Below are 19955 nucleotides of genomic sequence, written 5' to 3'. Positions count from 1 at the left end.
CAGCCCCCAGTAGTATACAGCCAGCCCCCAGTAGTATACAGCCAGCCCCCAGTAGTATACAGCCAGCCCCCAGTAGTATACAGCCAGCCCCCAGTAGTATACAGCCAGCCCCCAGTAGTATACAGCCTGCCCCCCGTAGTATACAGCTTGCCCCCCGTAGTGCACAGCGCTGCCCCCCGTAGTGCACAGCGCTGCCCCCCGTAGTGCACAGCGCTGCCCCCCGTAGTGCACAGCGCTGCCCCCCGTAGTGCACAGCGCTGCCCCCAGTAGTGCACAGCGCTGCCCCCAGTAGTGCACAGCGCTGCCCCCAGTAGTGCACAGCGCTGCCCCCAGTAGTGCACAGCGCTGCCCCCAGTAGTGCACAGCGCTGCCCCCAGTAGTGCACAGCGCTGCCCCCATACGGATAAAGAAATAAACTTCATACTCCCCCTCCGTTGTCCCGATGTTCGTTGCGGCTCCCGGCGGCTTCTTCACTCTTCTCTGGCCGGGAGATCGCGCTGGCAGTCGCACACTGTGATGCCGCGCTGTCGCCGCTGATGACGTCATCCGTGTGTGACGGCCAACGCGATCTCCCGGCCAGTGAAGAGTGAAGAAGCCGCCGGGAGCCGCAACGAACATCGGGACAACGGAGGGGGAGTATTAATGTATTTATTTTTATCATTGACTCGTGTATAAGCCGAGGCGAGGTTTTTCAGCACATTTTTTGTTCTGAAAATCTCGGCTTATACACGAGTATATACGGTATATAATTGGTAAATACATCCCCGGTGTCAAGTGGGAACATGAGTAAGAGTACTACTAATATATAATTGGTAAATACATCCCTGGTGTCTAGTGGGAACATGAGTAAGAGTACTACTAATATATACCGTATATACTCGAGTATAAGCCGACCCGAGTATAAGCCGAGACCCCTAATTTCAACACAAAAAACTGGGAAAACCTATTGACTCGAGTATAAGCCGAGGGTGGGAAATGCATTGGTTACAGCCTCCCAGTATATAGTCTGCCAGCCCCTGTAGCATACAGCCTGCCCAACCCCTGTAGCATACAGCCTGCCTAGCCCCTGTAGTAGGAAAAAAAATAACACTGTACTCATCTTACCGACGTCCCCCATAGGTCCTCTTCTGTCTCAGACTGTCTCAGACAGAAGAGGACCTATGGGTGACGTCAGAAAGGTGAGTTTTGTCTTTATGTTTTTACTTGACTCGAGTATAAGCCGAGTTAGGGTTTTTGAGCACAAATTTTGTGCTGAAAAACTAGGCTTATACTCGAGTATATAAGGTAATTGGTAAATACATCCCTGGTGTCTAGTGGGAACATGAGTAAGAGTACTACTAATATATAATTGGTAAATACATCCTTGGTGTCTAATGGGAATGTTTTATTATTAAAGAATTTTGCATCTCTAATGTTCACTGCTGAGATGAGATGAGATGCATTGGTTGGCGTTACAGAAATAGCTGTATTTTGTTATCCTTTGCTGTTTCTAGGGGGGCGTTTCCTCACACTGCTGTCCTCTTAGCTCTCTGCTTTGAGCTGCTCCACAGCCCCTCCCCTCTGCCCGGAGTTAAAACTCTAACAGGCTTTTGGTTGGATAGTAAAGCAGTCACTCAGGGAAGAAACAATGGAGAATTATATTGTAGAGGGGTAAGAGCACAGCAGTGTGAGGACATGCTACAGTGTTTTACTGACCTGCTGCTACTAACAACATACACAAAGAAATGATTACACATCTCACTCGGGACAATACCTAACATTGACTGCAGAGAGTACAGAGCACAGCAGTGTACGGATATACCCCTAGTATTACCATCCTGGAATATAAGTTCATATTTCACAGTCCTGCTGCTGCTAACAACCTTATACATAGGTCTGGATACACATCTTTTTAGGGATAATACCCAACACTGGCTTGCCGAGAGCACAGCAGTGTGAGGACATGCCCTAAGTTCTATTATACTGGAATATAAGTCCATATTTCACAGTGCTGCTGCTACTAACAACATATACATAGGTCTGGATACACATCTCATCAGCTCCTGTGTCTGTTGTTGTCCTGTAGCGCACACATTGCCGTGACCTCGGCTCCTGCCATCATTCCTTGGCCACCGCAGACCATGGACGTGACTCAGGGCTGCCAAGTGACTGGTGACGAGGGACTGACACTCCATCCAGACGCTGAGCCAATGTTCTGTCCCGCACAGAGGCAGCGCATGTTCTCCGGGATTAGATTCTAATGGCCAATTAGTTATTTTCAGGCCAGTTTTTGGCTGATATTTATAGAACCCCCCCCCCCCCCCGACTTGCAGCTGCCGGATTGTCTGTATCGTGGTGATGTGCACGAGTGACCGGTCAGTATGTTACTCGGCTATGTGTCAGCAGCATGAGGCCGCGCAGCCCGAATATGTATCATTACACAAAATACTAAAAATACATTTTTATAGTTTGGAATTATTTTTTTACATTTTTTTAGATAATTGTGGCCCCTTTAGGGGGCGCTAAAGAGCTTGGTGTGGACTGTTTACTTGAACTCTGACTCTCTGTGGGCCCCTAGTGGTGGCTGTAGTTAGTTTTCATTTTGTTACTTGAATTTTGTATTCGAGTATAAGCCGAGACTCCTAATTTTAACACATAAACCTGGGAAAACCTATTGACTCGAGTATAAGCTGAGGGTGGGAAATGCATTGGTCACAGTCTCCCCAGTATATAGCCTGCCGGACCCTGCGCCATATTATATAGCCAGCCCCCTGCCCCAGTATATAGCCAGCCAGCCCACTGCCCCAGTATATAGCCAGCCAGCCCACTGCCCCAGTATATAGCCAGCCCACTGCCCCAGTATATAGCCAGCCCACTGCCCCAGTATATAGCCAGCCCACTGCCCCAGTATATAGCCAGCCCACTGCCCCAGTATATAGCCAGCCCACTGCCCCAGTATATAGCCAGCCCACTGCCCCAGTATATAGCCAGCCCACTGCCCCAGTATATAGCCAGCCCACTGCCCCAGTATATAGCCAGCCGGACCCTGCGCCATAGTATATAGCCAGCCCCCTGCCGCAGTATAAGTGCAAAAGCGGGGGGAAGCCAGAAAGCTGAGTTTTGATTATATTTTTTACTCGAGTATAAGCCGAGTTTGGGGGTTTTTGTGCTGAAAAACTAGGCTTATACTCGAGTACATATGGTATGTTTTTTGAGTGGAAATTCTCATTCAAAATACACTTGGTAACATAACATACTTGCTGTTAGGTCACCTCTGATACTCTAGTATCTGCAGTATTATATCTGTAAGTACTTTGTGAAGTCTATCCCACAATTCCTCGCTCTATTGTATGAGAAGATGACCGGGACTATTTATTCTAATCTTGGTTGATTCATAAATAGAATTCCGGAACTACAGTGAGGACTGACACAGGGACAGAGCAGTGAGAGTGGCGGAGCTCTGGGCACCTATGGGTGTCGGACGCAGAGATGGCACCCATAAGTGTACAGAAGCCCCCTCGCCAGCCAGGAAGCAGATCTAGGGTGATATATACACGCATACACACATACACGCATACTTACTTACACATATACTTGCACACATATATATATGTATGATTTGTAGAGCCAGCCGCTATAGACGTATATTAATGTATATAATATATTAACAATTGATCCATGGATTAGTACACACACACACAGTACAGTACATAGAGGACATTAAGGGGGTGACCAGACCGGGACGAGTGTGTCACAATCCGCCGCACCTGGTGTTTCCTACCAGTCTCAGGGACACGGCACAGACGTCTGACATTGGGTAATACTTACCGTACGCAGGCTCCTATCTGACCGACGTGTGCCGCCATAACACCTGGCGTTCCCTCGCTCACTGTAAGATTAAGTCATGTTACAGGGTATGTACGCTTTCGCAACTGTATCTTTTTATTGCCTCCACTAATTTGCTACATATTGTGTAAAAATCTACTTTTTTGGGCGTCTACAGCTCCTATACAGACCTACATGTCTCCATGGTGACAGACTACCGACAACCCCCCTGTAGTCTGATCTCGTAGTCTTGTGCCCTTTAAATCGCCCCTTCCGATTACAGTATATGGCAGCGTTTATGGGAACCGTTCCATTCGCACCTGTAGTAGTGAAATCTATCATATATGACATAGAACACAATTCCGGGAAAGTCTCCACTGACACCTACACGAGAAGATGGAGGAGAGGCCGCGCCGCACGGGGGGGCCGGACGCTGCACCATTTATTTTCGGGACGCTTCATATGACTAATCCGAGCGATGATTAATGCTTTACATTTCACGTTCCGCATCTTGTTTTACCGAGATCTCTGCTTGCCGTCACCGAGTGGATAGTATTGGAGGGCTGGGTTTGCATCTTGCTTTACCGAGATCTCTGCTTGCCGTCAGTGAGTGGATAGTATTGGAGGGCTGGGTTTGCATCTTGCTTTACCGAGATCTCTGCTTGCCGTCAGTGAGTGGATAGTATTGGAGTGCTGGGGGGTGCATCTTGCATTACCGAGATCTCTGCTTGCCATCAGCAAATGGATAGGATTGGAGGGCTGTGTTTGCATCTTGCTTTACCGAGATCTCTGCTTGCAGTCAGCGAATTGATAGTATTGGAGGGCTGGGTCCTCATCCAGAACTAGTTGTGCTTTTCCGAGCTGAGTTTTTGGTACAGTAAATAGACGCTTAGAATTGTTGTGATGCAATTGTATAAAATCAGCAGCGGTGACAGCAAGCAGAGCTCTTGAAATTGAATTCCCATCCCATAGGTACCACTGCAGGGTATCGGGCGGCTCCGGCTGTGGGTCGGTGCCAGGTCTGTGCTCGGTGAAGCGGGTAGCTTGTTTACCCCTCATTGTAAGAGGATTTGGGGCAGGGGGCATCACTCGGAGCGTGCATCCGTTGTGCAGCCACACACCTCACGTCACCTCTGCCAGCTCCGGGCACCGATCTGTTTGCTCCGGGTTACGGCCATTGTATTTTACAGTAAGCGATGGTTGTCCGATTAGCGCCATTGTCTCCTTTTCTATGGGACTCTGCGGAGAAGTGACGCAGCCGCCGCCCGACCTTCTCGACGTGCTCCGGGGTGTTGGCTTGGATACCCGAGGTTTGACTAATAAACACAAGCGGCTTGTAGCTAGGGAGATGCGTCCTGTCCCAGTTGGATACATCGAAAATAGGGCACGATGCTGTGTACACAAAACGAGGCACAACAGAGACGGAGATACGGTCACGTAATAATACACGACTATGGGCGACAGGTTGGCACGCCACGCCAGCACAATAGTAACGGTTATGTGTGAGGAACTTAAAGGGATTGTCCACTTTGCACCTGCAAAGACTATGCTTTAACCCTTCAACCTTTGCTTGTTGTCCCTACAGGTGGCAAGATGGGAGTATCGCACACGGACGCTCTCCAGGTTTTTCGGATCCCCGCACCTTGCTTGTTACGTCTTGGGGGCTGTGATCATATTCCTGGCCATCTACAGGAGTCACTGGTGAGATCCTTCATTGAAATGTTTCTGAAACTAATGTTTTATTTTGTTTAAAAGGAACCCGTCAGCGGCTGTGACCATACAATGTGCGACCAGTGTTATGTATTAACCCTGGAGAAATGTGTAATCAGACCTTTGTGTATGTCGTTAGTAGCAGCAGGACTGTGATATATGGATTTACATTCCAGAATTGAACTGGTGATGCGTCCTCACACTGCTGTGCTCTTAGCTCTCTGCATTAAAGTGACTCAGGGCATCTCCCCTCTGCTCTTAGTGATTGCTATGGATTTGCGTTCCAGAATTGTAAATTCTCCAAGTGAACTGGTGATACGTCCTCACACTGCTGTTCTCTTGGCTCTCTGCATCTCCCCTCTGCTCTAAGTGACTACTATAATGTCCAACCAGGAGCCTGGTACAGGAATGACTCAAAATGTAGAGGAGGACTGGTGGAGGGCTCCATGTGTAGAGCTAGGAGCAAAGCAGTGTGAGGACGTGCACTTGGAGAAGTCACAGTTTTGTTGTATGAATCCATGTTTCACAGTCCTGCTGTTACTAACAGCTGACACAAAGGTTATGTAAACTGAGGGTTTCCCACCGCGCTCTGATCATCTGACTCCGCTCATCAGGATCTTCCGTCTATAAATACTCTGAAAACTAATTATTTTGGTAAATTCATTATAGAAGCCGCCGCCAGAAGTTTCTGATATGTTTCATAACTAGATGATACAATTATGTAAGGGATGAGAACAGACGACAGCGTATAAATCACAGGTCACAGAGGTCTGTGTCTATGGATGGCGGCCATCTTAGTTGTTACCCACCTTTCCCAAAACCTGGAGACTGCTGACCATGATGCTACAGGAATGGTCTCTCCTCCTCTGGCTATGGGTTACATCAGTAGTACAGAACCGGCGTCACATGAGAGGATTACCCATAACCGTCCGTGATCTGGTTATAAAACCTCCAGACGTCTGAGGATGTATTGTCCTGCGGAGGTGGCGAGGAGCGGGGGCCCCACTTACATCACAGGGGTCTGAGCAATCCATGCAGGGTGTGGGGCGCTGCTCCCATGTGTCCTGGGGATTAGCAGCTTCGCCGGGATTTTCGGTTTCGCCTGATTTACCCGAAATTCTGTTATTTCATAATGTCGGTCCAGTTATTCTTTTCTAACTTCCTGGCCTAATAATTATTGTATGACCCATACATAGTGCAGGGCGGGAGGGGCCGAGTCACTGACCTTGTTACCTTGTGCAACATCACAACCTTCTCTTCACTTAAGTGATTTCTGTATCTTGGAGTCGTCCTATCAGCAGCGCAACATGTTTACCGACCTTGTATTTACTCCCTATCAGAAGACCTGACAACACTACAAGAGCCAGGAGATAGCGGCACCCTGCATGATACCTACCTGAGGGATGGGAGACACTCCGAGATATACAGGGGGCAGTATTATAGTAGTTATATTCCTGTACATAGGGGGCAGTATTATAGTAGTTATATTCCTGTACATAGGAGGCAGTATTATAGTAGTTATATTCTTGTACATAGGGGGCAGTATTATAGTAGTTATATTCTTGTACACAGGGGACAGTATTATAGTAGTTATATCCCTGTACATAGGGGGCAGTATTATAGTAGTTATATTCCTGTACATAGGGGGTAGTATTATAGTAGTTATATCCCTGTACATAGGGGGCAGTATTATAGTAGTTATATTCTTGTACATAGGGGGCAGTATTATAGTAGTTATATTCCTGTACATAGGGGGCAGGCTTATAGTAGTTATATTCCTGTACATAGGGGGCAGTATTATAGTAGTTATATTCTTGTACATAGGGGGGCAGTATTATAGTAGTTATATTCTTGTACATAGGGGGCAGTATTATAGTAGTTATATTCTTGTACATAGGGGGCAGTATTATAGTAGTTATATTCTTGTACATAGGGGCAGTATTATAGTAGTTATATTCCTGTACATAGGGGGCAGTATTATAGTAGTTATATTCCTGTACATAGGGGGCAGTATTATAGTAGTTATATTCTTGTACATAGGGGGCAGTATTATAGTAGTTATATTCTTGTACATAGGGGGCAGTATTATAGTAGTTATATTCCTGTACATAGGGGGCAGTATTATAGTAGTTATATTCTTGTACATAGGGGGCAGTATTATAGTAGTTATATTCTTGTACATAGGGGGCAGTATTATAGTAGTTATATTCCTGTACATATGGGCAGTATTATAGTAGTTATATTCTTGTACATAGGGGGCAGTATTATAGTAGTTATATTCTTGTACATAGGGGGCAGTATTATAGTAGTTATATTCCTGTACATAGTGGGCAGTATTATAGTAGTTATATTCCTGTACATAGGGGGCAGTATTATAGTAGTTATATTCTTGTACATAGGGGGCAGTATTATAGTAGTTATATTCTTGTACATAGGGGGCAGTATTATAGTAGTTATATTCCTGTACATAGGGGGCAGTATTATAGTAGTTATATTCTTGTACATAGGGGGCAGTATTATAGTAGTTATATTCCTGTACATAGGGGGCAGTATTATAGTAGTTATATTCTTGTACATAGGGGGCAGTATTATAGTAGTTATATTCTTGTACATAGGGGGAAGTATTATAGTAGTTATATTCTTGTACATAGGGGCAGTATTATAGTAGTTATATTCTTGTACATAGGAGGTAGTATTATAGTAGTTATATTCTTGTACATAGGGGGAAGTATTATAGTAGTTATATTCTTATACATAGGGGGCAGTATTATAGTAGTTATATTCCTGTACATAGAGGGCAGTATTATAGTAGTTATAGTCTTGTACATAGGGGGCAGTATTATAGCAGTTATATTCCTGTACATAGGGGCAGTATTATAGTAGTTATATTCTTGTACATAGGGGGTAGTATTATAGTAGTTATATTCTTGTACATAGGGGGCAGTATTATAGTAGTTATATTCTTGTACATAGGGGGCAGTATTATAGTAGTTATATTCCTGTACATAGGGGGCAGTATTATAGTAGTTATATCCTTGTACATAGGGGGCAGTATTATAGTAGTTATTATAGTACGTATGGGGCAACTACCAGTGTGCCCTGATGTTGCACATTGCGTTCATCCTTCCAGATCATAACATCTTGTTACTACAGTCTTCTACTCTCCTTTGCCTTTTACATAACACATGGTCATGTTTGTTTTCCTTTGTGATTTTTCGGCAATGAAAGATTTCATTTACTTGATCTCTTTGTAGTGTTGCCACTTATTTTGTTAAACATATCTTGTGATGCTGTGATGTTAGATTCCCGGTGTGGTGCAAACCAGATAACAGTGAGTTAGTACAGATCATTCCCTCCATATATATTTAAATTAAAAGTAAGAAAGCATTCTAATGTAACTGTACCCTTTGTGTATTCAGGTCCCTCGCTGGTTTATCTGCTTCCATGGTAAAAGATCACCCCCCCCCCCCCGTGGGGTCCAATCTTGGGGGCATGCTGCCTTCTATCATTCTCCTTGACAGATTTGATGACTAATTAGGAGGGTCAGACTACACAGTTTGCTTTTGTTGTCTGTTACCATGGAGACATCTTTACTAGTAACAAATAGTAGAACATTGTAATCTTGTTTGGCGCTCACCATTGTCCTCTCACTTTTCGCTACTTTCTTTTTTTTCCTTCTGTTAATTTTACTTTGTGAATTTAATATAAAGAGCAAAAAAACAAGCGAACGCAATCTCCATAGGGGACCCGGCCCATGTTGTGTAAAATTAGGTAATTGGGTTAAACGAGGATGTAATTATATGCGATTTTCTGGGCAGATGTGGTCTGTTTGCTCTGTCATGTTTCCGAGCCGTCTCATCCATGGCTCGGCGGTCGTATGTGACCCACACGGAAATAGATTCTGCACAGAATTGTCTCTGCCAAACTGCGCTGTGCCAAGAAGCAGATGGTGCTGAACACAGCGGATCTGGCTCCTCCTGGGTAATGGGTATTGAGGCTGAACACATCCTTGGCAAAGCTGCTGTACAAGGGAGCTGGTCTGAAGAGCTTGCACTCACATGGGAGAAGTATCCTTGAAGGAAAGTTCTCAAATTTCAATCCCCTAGTGATGTCTACACAATAAAGATCATTTTTAATCCCTTAAACTTTCTAAGCTGACACTTCATGATCCCTCTCTGCTATGAGATGCTGTGTGCTGACAATGTGCTTAGATTATCAGGCTACAGGATATATCTGTATTTTTATTTAGCTTCTCAACATTCACTAGTATTTAGAAAATGTGTTGTTTTGTTATCCTGAGTATTTTTAAGAATCTTGTCTTTATAGGAATATCCCTTTTTAAGTTTCAGAATTTGGTCCATGTTCCAATAACCATTTTTTCACAGAGCTGAACTCTTCATGCAGCCCATGCTTGTTCAGTAAATGCACAGAGGTTGATTTGCTCTCGGAGAAGTATTGACTTCAAAAATTCTGCTGACTGTTTCCAGTAAGAATTAGCATGTATAGGGTTTAATTTTAAATCTGTACTTCTATAGTAAATGCAGCTCTGGAGTATAATACCGGATAAGGAATGCCATGTATGTGCACAGTGACTGCACCAGCAGCAGAATAGTGAGTGCAGCTCTGGAGTATAATACAGGATGTAACTCAGGATCAGTACAGGATAAGTAATGCCATGTATGTACACAGTGACTGCACCAGCAGCAGAATAGTGAGTGCAGCTCTGGGGTATAATACAGGATGTAACTCAGGATCAGTACAGGATAAGTAATGCCATGTATGTACACAGTGACTGCACCAGCAGCAGAATAGTGAGTGCAGCTCTGGGGTATAATACAGGATGTAACTCAGGATCAGTACAGGATAAGTAATGTCATGCATGTACACAGTGACTGCACCAGCAGCAGAATAGTGAGTGCAGCTCTGGAGTATAATACAGGATGTAACTCAGGATCAGTACAGGATAAGTAATGTCATGTATGTACACAGTGACTGCACCAGCAGCAGAATAGTGAGTGCAGCTCTGGGGTATAATACAGTATGTAACTCAGGCTCAGTACAGGATAAGTAATGTCATGTATGTACACAGTGACTGCACCAGCAGCAGAATAGTGAGTGCAGCTCTGGGGTATAATACAGGATGTAACTCAGGATCAGTACAGGATAAGTAATGTCATGTATGTGCACAGTGACTGCACCAGCAGCAGAATAGTGAGTGCAGCTCTGGGGTATAATACAGGATGTAACTCAGGCTCAGTACAGGATAAGTAATGTCATGTATGTACACAGTGACTGCACCAGCAGCAGAATAGTGAGTGCAGCTCTGGGGTATAATACAGGATGTAACTCAGAATCAGTACAGGATAAGTAATGTCATGTATGTACACAGTGACTGCACCAGCAGCAGAATAGTGAGTGCAGCTCTGGGGTATAATACAGGATGTAACTCAGGATCAGTACAGGATAAGTAATGTCATGTATGTACACAGTGACTGCACCAGCAGCAGAATAGTGAGTGCAGCTCTGGGGTATAATACAGGATGTAACTCAGAATCAGTACAGGATAAGTAATGTCATGTATGTACACAGTGACTGCACCAGCAGCAGAACAGTGAGTGCAGCTCTGGAGTATAATACAGGATGTAAATCAGGATCAGTACAGGATAAGTAATGTCATGTATGTACACAGTGACTGCACCAGCAGCAGAATAGTGAGTGCAGCTCTGGGGTATGTCCTGGTGGTGGGTGGAGGTTGCAGATACATGAAGCCTTTGGAATGTGTTTCCGGTGTTCTATGATTCTGGATAATACGGATACTTTCCGGGTGTATTGGCATGTGCTGTATTATATGTATCTCTGCGCCTCCTGTGCCCTCGGTGAGAAGTCTCTGGCGCCGGTCTCTTTCGGGCTGCAGGTAACGAGTCCATTCACATGGCGGGCGCTCGTTATTACTGGGCAAATCAATCATCTGGCTGTTAATGTCTTAATCTCTTCCACTAAACAGTTTGTTTTGCAGCATTTTGCTGCCAGCGGTGAATTATCCGCCTCCTGGATGAAAGCCTCGCCGCCCCCCATCATGTCTCTCCTGCCGCTATTAATTAGCCGGATAAACATTTGTATTGTATACGGACGGGCGGATGATAAAGACACAGACACCTCTGTTTATGCTCCTGCTGATTACTTTGTAAAGTTCGTTAACTGCTAATTAGAAGCAAAGTAACCGCCATTTAAAGGGGAAGCGAGCGCGCCATTGTCACAGTGACCTACTTATACCTGTATGGTCGTACAATGGCAGCACCCGGCATCGCCGGAGGAGATTTTATTATATTATCAGGATTCCGGAGCCTTAAAGGGAAATGTCCAAACTCTGACATTACCCCATAAGTAACACCTTATTGTGTAGAGCACTTGATTAAGTTTCCAGGCATCACTTCTCTCTTTTTAGTTCAGTAATTTTTGAAAAAAAATCCTTTAAAAAAAATATATATTTTATGCAAATGAGTTACCCTGTGCTTTGGGGGCGGGGTCACATCCACTTCCATAGCAATTTACTTGTTTCTCAGATGTGATGCCTATGATTGTGTAGAGCGGCAGTGGATCAGCCTTATAACACGCCCTACAAAACACTGATACAGATAATTATAGTGTAATTTTACTTTTTTCGCAGTATTTTGCCTTTTAAATGTACATGAAATGTGTAACATTTTGGCAAATCCTTTGCTTTAGTTATTCTTTACCGATTTTGAGTTATTGGATGTTGTTTTTATGGATGGATTTGATAGCCCTTTAGCCCCGCCCTTCTGTAAGACATGTGACCTGACAGTTAGCGGTTGTGTAACTGTCGTTTGAGCTCCCACAATGCACTGCAGGAAGACTGCAGAATTCCTTCAGAATTGTGACCTAGGGTTTTGTGTCCCCCGCCTATTGCATTCGGAGCAGTAAATATTGGGCCCTGTTATTTCTTAAAGCTTGGACTTTTCCAAGTGCAGCAATTGGAACGTACATCCAAGAAGTTCCCCAGCTTTCTGCAAATCCTGAGTGGTATGAACTCTGCTGGTCACCCGAGCTGCAGCTCTGGAGGGGTTAATGGGGCGACGCTCTGCAGACACAACACGTCTCAGCAGTCTCTTATCTGACATATTGCTGCACTTTGTCACAACCTGCGCTGTTTGCTTTCTGCATGAAGGGGCCAGCGGGATGGCGCTGCTTCTGGATCCACCTCAAGGTGCCATCTGCTGCGCATGCAGGGGGGCACGGGGCGTCCCAATTTAAAGGCGTCGCACTTTCAGAGGTTATAGTAATCAATTTACCTAGGGTGTTTAGGGTGTTGATCCTCTGCATTGTGGATTATACTCCAGTTACATCCAGAGCTGCATTCTGAATGTATTTTCTAGGATTGTCGCTTTGCCAAGACCATGGTGGCATGTCCCCACACTGCTGTGCTCTGTGCTCTGTGCTCTGTGCAACCAGTGTTAGGCTGCACTTGCACGAACATATGTCCACCTCTCCACCTCTCCACAGAGATGCACAGTGCACGTCGCCGTATTAAGGGGTAAGATAGGACATGTTCTATCTATTCCCTGTGTATGGAGCGGTACGGTGGCGCATGTGTGTTGTACCGCTCCGTGCGCCCATTTCCAGCCCATGGAGGGGGAGGGGGGGTATAGCTTGCAGCCATATATACATCCCGCAACAGTCATGTGAATGCAGCCTTAGGGATTGTTCCTGGAGAGTTGTGTAATCAGACCTTTGTGTGTCTAGTAGCAGCAGGACTGTGAAATCTGATTTTCTATTCCAGGATTGTACTGATGGGAGCGGGTCCTCACACTGCTGTGCTGAACTGCTCTAGAGCCGCTACCTCTAAAATATGTTACCATAAGCCTGTTTCATGCACGGTCAAGGAATTTTAGAGCAGTTCAATGCTCAAAGCACAGCAGTGTTAGGGCGCACCCCAAGATGTACATGAAGAAACTGTAATCCTGGAGTATAAAATTTAGATTTCACAGTCCTGCTGCTACATACTCTATGATTACACATCTCTTCAGGGACAATACCCAACCCTGGCAGCACAGCGGTGTGAGAATCTGCCCCTAGTACAATCCTAGAATATAAATCCATATTTTATAGTTCTGCTGCTACTAACAAGGACAATACCTTATACTGGCTGCAGAGAGATAAGAGCACAGCAGTGTGAGGACACTCCCACTGGAATATAACTCTATCTGATAACTCATCTCTCCTGGGACAATACATAACGCTGGCTGCAGAGAGCACAGAGCACAGCAGTGTGAGGTCTGATTACACATCTCTCCAGGGACAATACATAACACTGGCGGCAGAGAGCACAGAGCACAGCAGTGTGAGGTCTGATTACACATCTCTCCAGGGACAATACATAACACTGGCTGCAGAGAGCACAGAGCACAGCAGTGTGAGGTCTGATTACACATCTCTCCAGGGACAATACATAACGCTGGCTGCAGTCTGTATGGTCACTCCTGCTGACGGGTTCCCTTTGAACGGATTACTCAGATACCTCGCAGTTATATAATATAATGTGTCTCGTCGGACTCTTTTTCCCGTTTGTTGTGTTTATGGAGACCCGGAGCAGAGTTACATAAGACGTGTGTGACCCAGTGGGTGACCCGCCCCACCCTAACAAGATCTGGACCCTTTGATGTTGGGTATCAGCGTTACATAAGAGAGTGTGGGGTCTAGACTCTTCACAATGGACTCTACTGTCTGGGAACTCACAGAACTGATTAATCTGATTTGGATAAAATAACATTCAGCTGATGTCCCAAAAGTTCACCGCCCACCGAGGCGAACCGGAACCTCGTACCAAATCTGGGCAAATACTTGAAGAGTACAACTCCCATCATGATGCTTACCTGGGGTGACCCAAATGAATGCAATCCCTGCTATACTGAAATCCTGGGTATCTCCATGAGTGTGCCATTCAGGGTTTGTGGAAAGCTGGGTGACCTCATATAGTGTCCCTGCAATGGCTGCTATGATGAGGCAGCCAGATCTGAGATTTCTATGTTTTGTGTGTGAATACATGATCCCCCCCCCCAATACACAGGTCACATGAGGCTTAATGTTTTGTTTGCCGACTCTGCAGATCCGCAATGTACACAACCATTATGTGTGATCGGAAACTCACAGCTCTTAATGTGCGAGATGTGGAAGAGTCATCACTCAGGCCTCCAGCGCTATCGCCCCCCCTGTACAGTGGCCATTATGTACATGGGGTCTGGTAAGGTTGCACTCAGTAGCGAAGCAGAAAACTTTCATCAGAAAATTCTGTGATCTCCGATATTAAACAGTTAGCCAAAAATCTGATTAATAATGCTCTAAGAAAATAATGGGGCACATTTACTTACCCGGTCCCGTGGTGCGTTGTCCGACAAGGATATACGGGTCCGACACGATTCACTATGCTCGTGCGCCCGAGTTCCTGCATCCGTCGCTTCTGCGCCGAGGTCCGCCGGAGTTCACCTGCTTCTTCCTGGTGCATGTGAGTGCTGAACTTGCGACACACTTTTTAAAATTCCGCGGTTTGTCCGAATCCGTCAGGTTATCCGACGACCACGAACTCCCCCCCACCCCCCCGATTTCTGTTGCGTGAAAGCCGTGCCGATGCGCCAAAATCCGATCGCGTGCGCCAAAATCCCGGGGCAATTCGGCGCAAAACAGAAATTGCCGGAAAACCCAATTAAAATGCGTCCGACGGACCCTTAGTAAATGAGCCCCAATGTGTCTTTTTTAATTAAATGGAGGACTTCTTGACCAAATTTGTTTTCCAGTGATGGTAAACTTGGTATAAATAGAGAAGAGTCAGTCTAGCAGCTGTCACCTCCAGGTCCTTTCCTTTTTATAAACCTCCAAAAATCTGATTAATAGGACCTTAGGAATTAGATGTTTCAGTTTTTCTAAAATCTGCGCTTCTTGACACCGTGGGGCTCATTTACTAAGGTTCGCGCTGCGCACTTTCGACACTGTGCACCTTTTTTCGCGGATTACACGGCTTGCACAGGTATTTAACAGGTGTCTGCGCTGGGATTTTGGCGCACGTGATCCTTTTTTGGCGTATCTGCATCGTTCTCATGCAACACATATAAGAGGGGGGGGGGTGCATACATATGAGCGCGGGATTTAACACTCAAATTGAGTCGCAAGACAATGCACTTACATGCACCACTAAAAGGATGGTGAACTCCGGCGGACCTGAGCAGGGAAGCGACACATGCAGGATATCGGGCGCACGATCTTCGCGGCACAGTGCGTTATCGTTGGACAATGCGCTTTTGGTGAACTCCAGCTTCTGACCCCCAGTTTCTTTCCTTAGTTCACTTTTGGGTATACTTGTTTTTGAATAGGGCAAAGCTAATCTAGCAGCTGTCACAGATCCTTCTGTTTATAAACCTCCAGAAATCGGATTAGTAGGACCTTAGGGGCCACAGATGATCTCTCATGACAGCTACTGCTACTGATCACATAGATCCCTGTCACACAGTTACATTGTACATGTAGATACACTGTCCTCCGAGCCGGCCGAGACGCTCGATTCTATAGCTGCCCGTGTGATTTTGCACCGAGGCATCATGGGATTGACAACACACAGCACTGATCTGATCAGAGCACAGATAATTCTGTCCCTTTAAGAACAGATGTTTTTGTAATAAAGCCCCTTTAACATTCCAAACAGATAAAGAGATGAATGGTTTTTGGCCTGGATTCAAGAGCTCGTTGACCTCGGAGGACGGAGATCTGGATGTGGTCCAGGCTTGAGATTTATGGAAAAAAATACTTGTGTAAAAACACTAAACAGACTTTGGGGTGGAAAATCGGGGATCGTCCCAAAATACTGCAATTACCGCTTAATCCTACACTCAATAAATGGATTTCCACTGGAAACTGAGACCCATTAAGTGCATGTGACTGTAAATTGTCCGTCTCCTAATGTAGTGCCCCCCCTCCCCCAGCCTTCTGTCCTTCCATGGAAACTCTCATCACTGGTCACATTATCCATCGTCTTCTGATCGTCTGTTACTCACTTGTTACCGGGGAAGAACCATAGAAATCAGATAATCCCAAAGGAGAACTGGGGGACAGTAAATTATTATCTGACAAATAATAAATTATATGGACAATATGAGATAGGAGGAAGGAAAGGAGGATGGATAGAAGGAAGGAAAGGAGGATGGATAGAAGGAAGGAAAGGAGGATGGATAGAAGGAAGGAAAGGAGGATGGATAGAAGGAAGGAAAGGAGGATGGATAGGAGGAAGGAAAGGAGGATGGATAGGAGGAAGGAAAGGAGGATGGATAGGAGGAAGGAAAGGAGGATGGATAGAAGGAAGGAAAGGAGGATGGATAGAAGGAAGGAAAGGAGGATGGATAGAAGGAAGGAAAGGAGGATGGATAGAAGGAAGGAAAGGAGGATGGATAGAAGGAAGGAAAGGAGGATGGATAGGAGGATGGATAGGAGGATGGATAGGAGGATGGATAGGAGGATGGATAGGAGGATGGATAGGAGGATGGATAGGAGGATGGATAGGAGGATGGATAGGAGGATGGATAGGAGGATGGATAGGAGGATGGATAGGAGGATGGATAGGAGGATGGATAGGAGGATGGATAGGAGGATGGATAGGAGGATGGATAGGAGGATGGATAGGAGGATGGATAGGAGGATGGATAGGAGGATGGATAGGAGGATGGATAGGAGGATGGATAGGAGGATGGATAGGAGGATGGATAGATGGAAGGAAAGGAGGATGGATGGATAGTTCACTTGATACAAGAAAAATACATATGAGATGGATGGATAGATATATAGATTGATGAGATAAACAGGAATATATGAGGATAGACAAGTAGATAAAAGATAGACAGACATGAGATATACAGTTATATAGAGATACACAGATGTAGATGTAGATAGAAGGTAGATAAATAGTTATAAATAGATGTATAAATGGATATATAAAAGTTGGGGAGAGAAATAATAGATGGATATGATATAGACAGATGGTTATAAATGCATAACTTGAGAACACTTGTTATGAAACACATGGTCAAATAGATACTTTGTTGTTTGTGGAAGGGCATAGGCGGGGCTATGACTAATCATGGGCGGGCATAGCTCTATCCTGGATGTTGTATATGGGTGCAGGGTGCCTCCACACAGCTCTTCCAGTTGAGGGGTTCCAATAAAACTCAAACCCCACACGTGTTGTGTCTCGCTTACCGTTATTTTTGTCTCCATCACGTGGGAGTGGTCTGATTTCGGTGTCACGTTTTATTTGTCTGTTTGTCGACTCTTTCTGACAAGTGTTTGTGATTATTTTCAGCTTCAGCGAGGCGCTATCCCGTCAGCCGCACTCGTGGTTCCTGAAGAGGGAAGAGTTCTATTATATTGGAGTGGCGCTGGTGGCGTCCGGCGGCGTTCTCGTTATCTCCAGCTTCCTGGCGCTGGGATTTGTCGGAACCTATCTCGGTAATTTCTTCATTTCTGATATCCGATCTTGTTTATTGCAATTTGCTTCTAGATGGTATTGATGGGAGCCCCGTGTGATGTCTGTGCAGACGTATACTGCTGCCGGCTCCAGACATCACACGTCTTAGTCATTTTCTTCAAGGGCAAGGGTTGGGGGTCGTCTCTAAGGTATGATAGAGGGCGGATAGATCAATATCCCTTTAATAAGAAAATGCAGCATCTGCTTGTGCAGAATTATCCGAAGGTAAGTGACTAAACGTTTCTCATAGACCAAATGTGGCTCATTGAGGGGGCACATACTTATATCTGTCACTAGTGCTAAAGTTTGGGGCTTAAAGGGGTTGACTGGTCCCCTGGCTATATCTGATACTGATGAGCTATCAGGTTTGTTGGGGGTCAGACACCCTGATTTCTTTACTATGTGGTTGATCCAGCTTTCTCTAAAGCTAGAAGTTGAAGCTAAATCTTCCACCCTTTGTATAGTGGCCAAACCAGGGAACTGCAGCTCTGCCCGCATTTAACATAACTGCTATTCTCCCGTATTGTCCAGTATAAATGTACCTATATAGGAGAAGGAGCCCTTGTAGGTGCTGACCCTATAGATGTCCTGCAGCAGCTTATCAGTGCAGGGTCCAGATACTGTACCCCACCAACCTTAGGCTATATTCACATGAACTTATGGGGGACGTGTATGCGGCCCACGTATATACGGAGTATATACATCTCCCATAGACAGCAATGGGCGCACGGCGCCATACGGGAGCGGTACGGTGCAGCACACGTGCGACACTGTTTAGTAGCCCGAAGAAAGATAGGACATGTCCGTTCTTTCCGCGGAATACAGTGCCGTGCACCATATATCACTATGGAGAGGGGTGGGGGCGAGCACCACCTCCTCCTCCTCTCCCCGGCGCCCATGTATACAGTAGTATGGCGGGCACACTTGGTGTGAATTTAGTCTAACACTAAGGAGCAACCCCTTTCATACTATTGTTATCCTGGTCTTACAAAGTGGCTCCAGTTAAATAAAACACACAAAAAAACAACAATTATTGACTGAAAATCTCATGCCGTTTTGTGTATACAGCCCCCAAGCAACTCTGTGTCATACAAGCCTGGCGTATCTCTTACCCATGCACATTCATTAGGATATCAAGGTATCAATAGACGTATGACTGCATGCGCCGACTACATTGTGTGTACTCTGTTTCCATGTTTCTGCATAGAAATTTTAATCGTGCTGCAGGAGGAATTTATTTATTTATTTTTTTTGTCATAGCAATTTTTTGCAGAGAATTTCCACGATAACCACTCATCTTTAGAAGGTTTGGCGTCCTTTGCAGCTCCGCTTAACCCAAACATGTTGCTTGATGGGCAACTTTACGCCCCGAGCAACTAGGCATGGCTGTGATTGGCCAGGTGGACACACACATGACTATTTGCTAGGGGCGTTAGGTGGAGTTGCTGAACGGAGGGAGTAGAACATAAATTGGGGGTCCACTTATCTCTAATCTTTGGGGCCTGATCCTCGTCTTATAATCATGAGACAAGATTCGGCGAGAGGTTAATAAGGTGATAGAGGTTTCCCTTGTGCACTGATTTTTTTTATGAATGCCTCAACATGGGATCATCCAGATAATATTTACCCAAAATATGCAAAAATAGGTTACGTTATCATTCCATCACCCCGGACACTGACAGCGTCTTGTGATTCCTCGGCTGCGGTGGGGAATGAGTCGGCACATTGCACAGTAATCGTGTCGTGTCCCGGTCATTAGCTCCCGGATGAACGGGCCCCTGGCGTCCTGCGGAATAGCGGCACAGACAGCTTCATGTAAACAACCCGCGCTATGTATACAATGTATGCCTTACCTAATCTGCATATCTGCGTCATCCGCCACAACCACCTTTCTCAGACAGACGACGATAGAGGGTTT

The 19955-nt window shown here is 45.4% G+C and overlaps 1 protein-coding gene across 1 annotated transcript in view; it reads left to right on the top strand.

Moving 5' to 3' along the window:
• The window catches only part of PEMT (phosphatidylethanolamine N-methyltransferase), a 90219-nt gene that overhangs the window by 34185 nt on the left and 36079 nt on the right, over positions 1-19955 (top strand). Inside the window, exons 3-4 of the mRNA XM_072119850.1 lie at positions 5390-5505; positions 17873-18018. Coding sequence (XP_071975951.1) covers positions 5390-5505; positions 17873-18018 — 262 coding nt within the window. The remainder of the gene's footprint in view (positions 1-5389; positions 5506-17872; positions 18019-19955) is intronic.

The sequence above is a fragment of the Engystomops pustulosus genome, chromosome 8 (genome assembly GCF_040894005.1).
Source record: "Engystomops pustulosus chromosome 8, aEngPut4.maternal, whole genome shotgun sequence".
Classification (NCBI taxonomy): domain Eukaryota; kingdom Metazoa; phylum Chordata; class Amphibia; order Anura; family Leptodactylidae; genus Engystomops; species Engystomops pustulosus.
The sequence above is the reverse complement of the archived record's forward strand: the minus strand, read 5'-3'. Positions and strand labels throughout refer to the sequence as shown.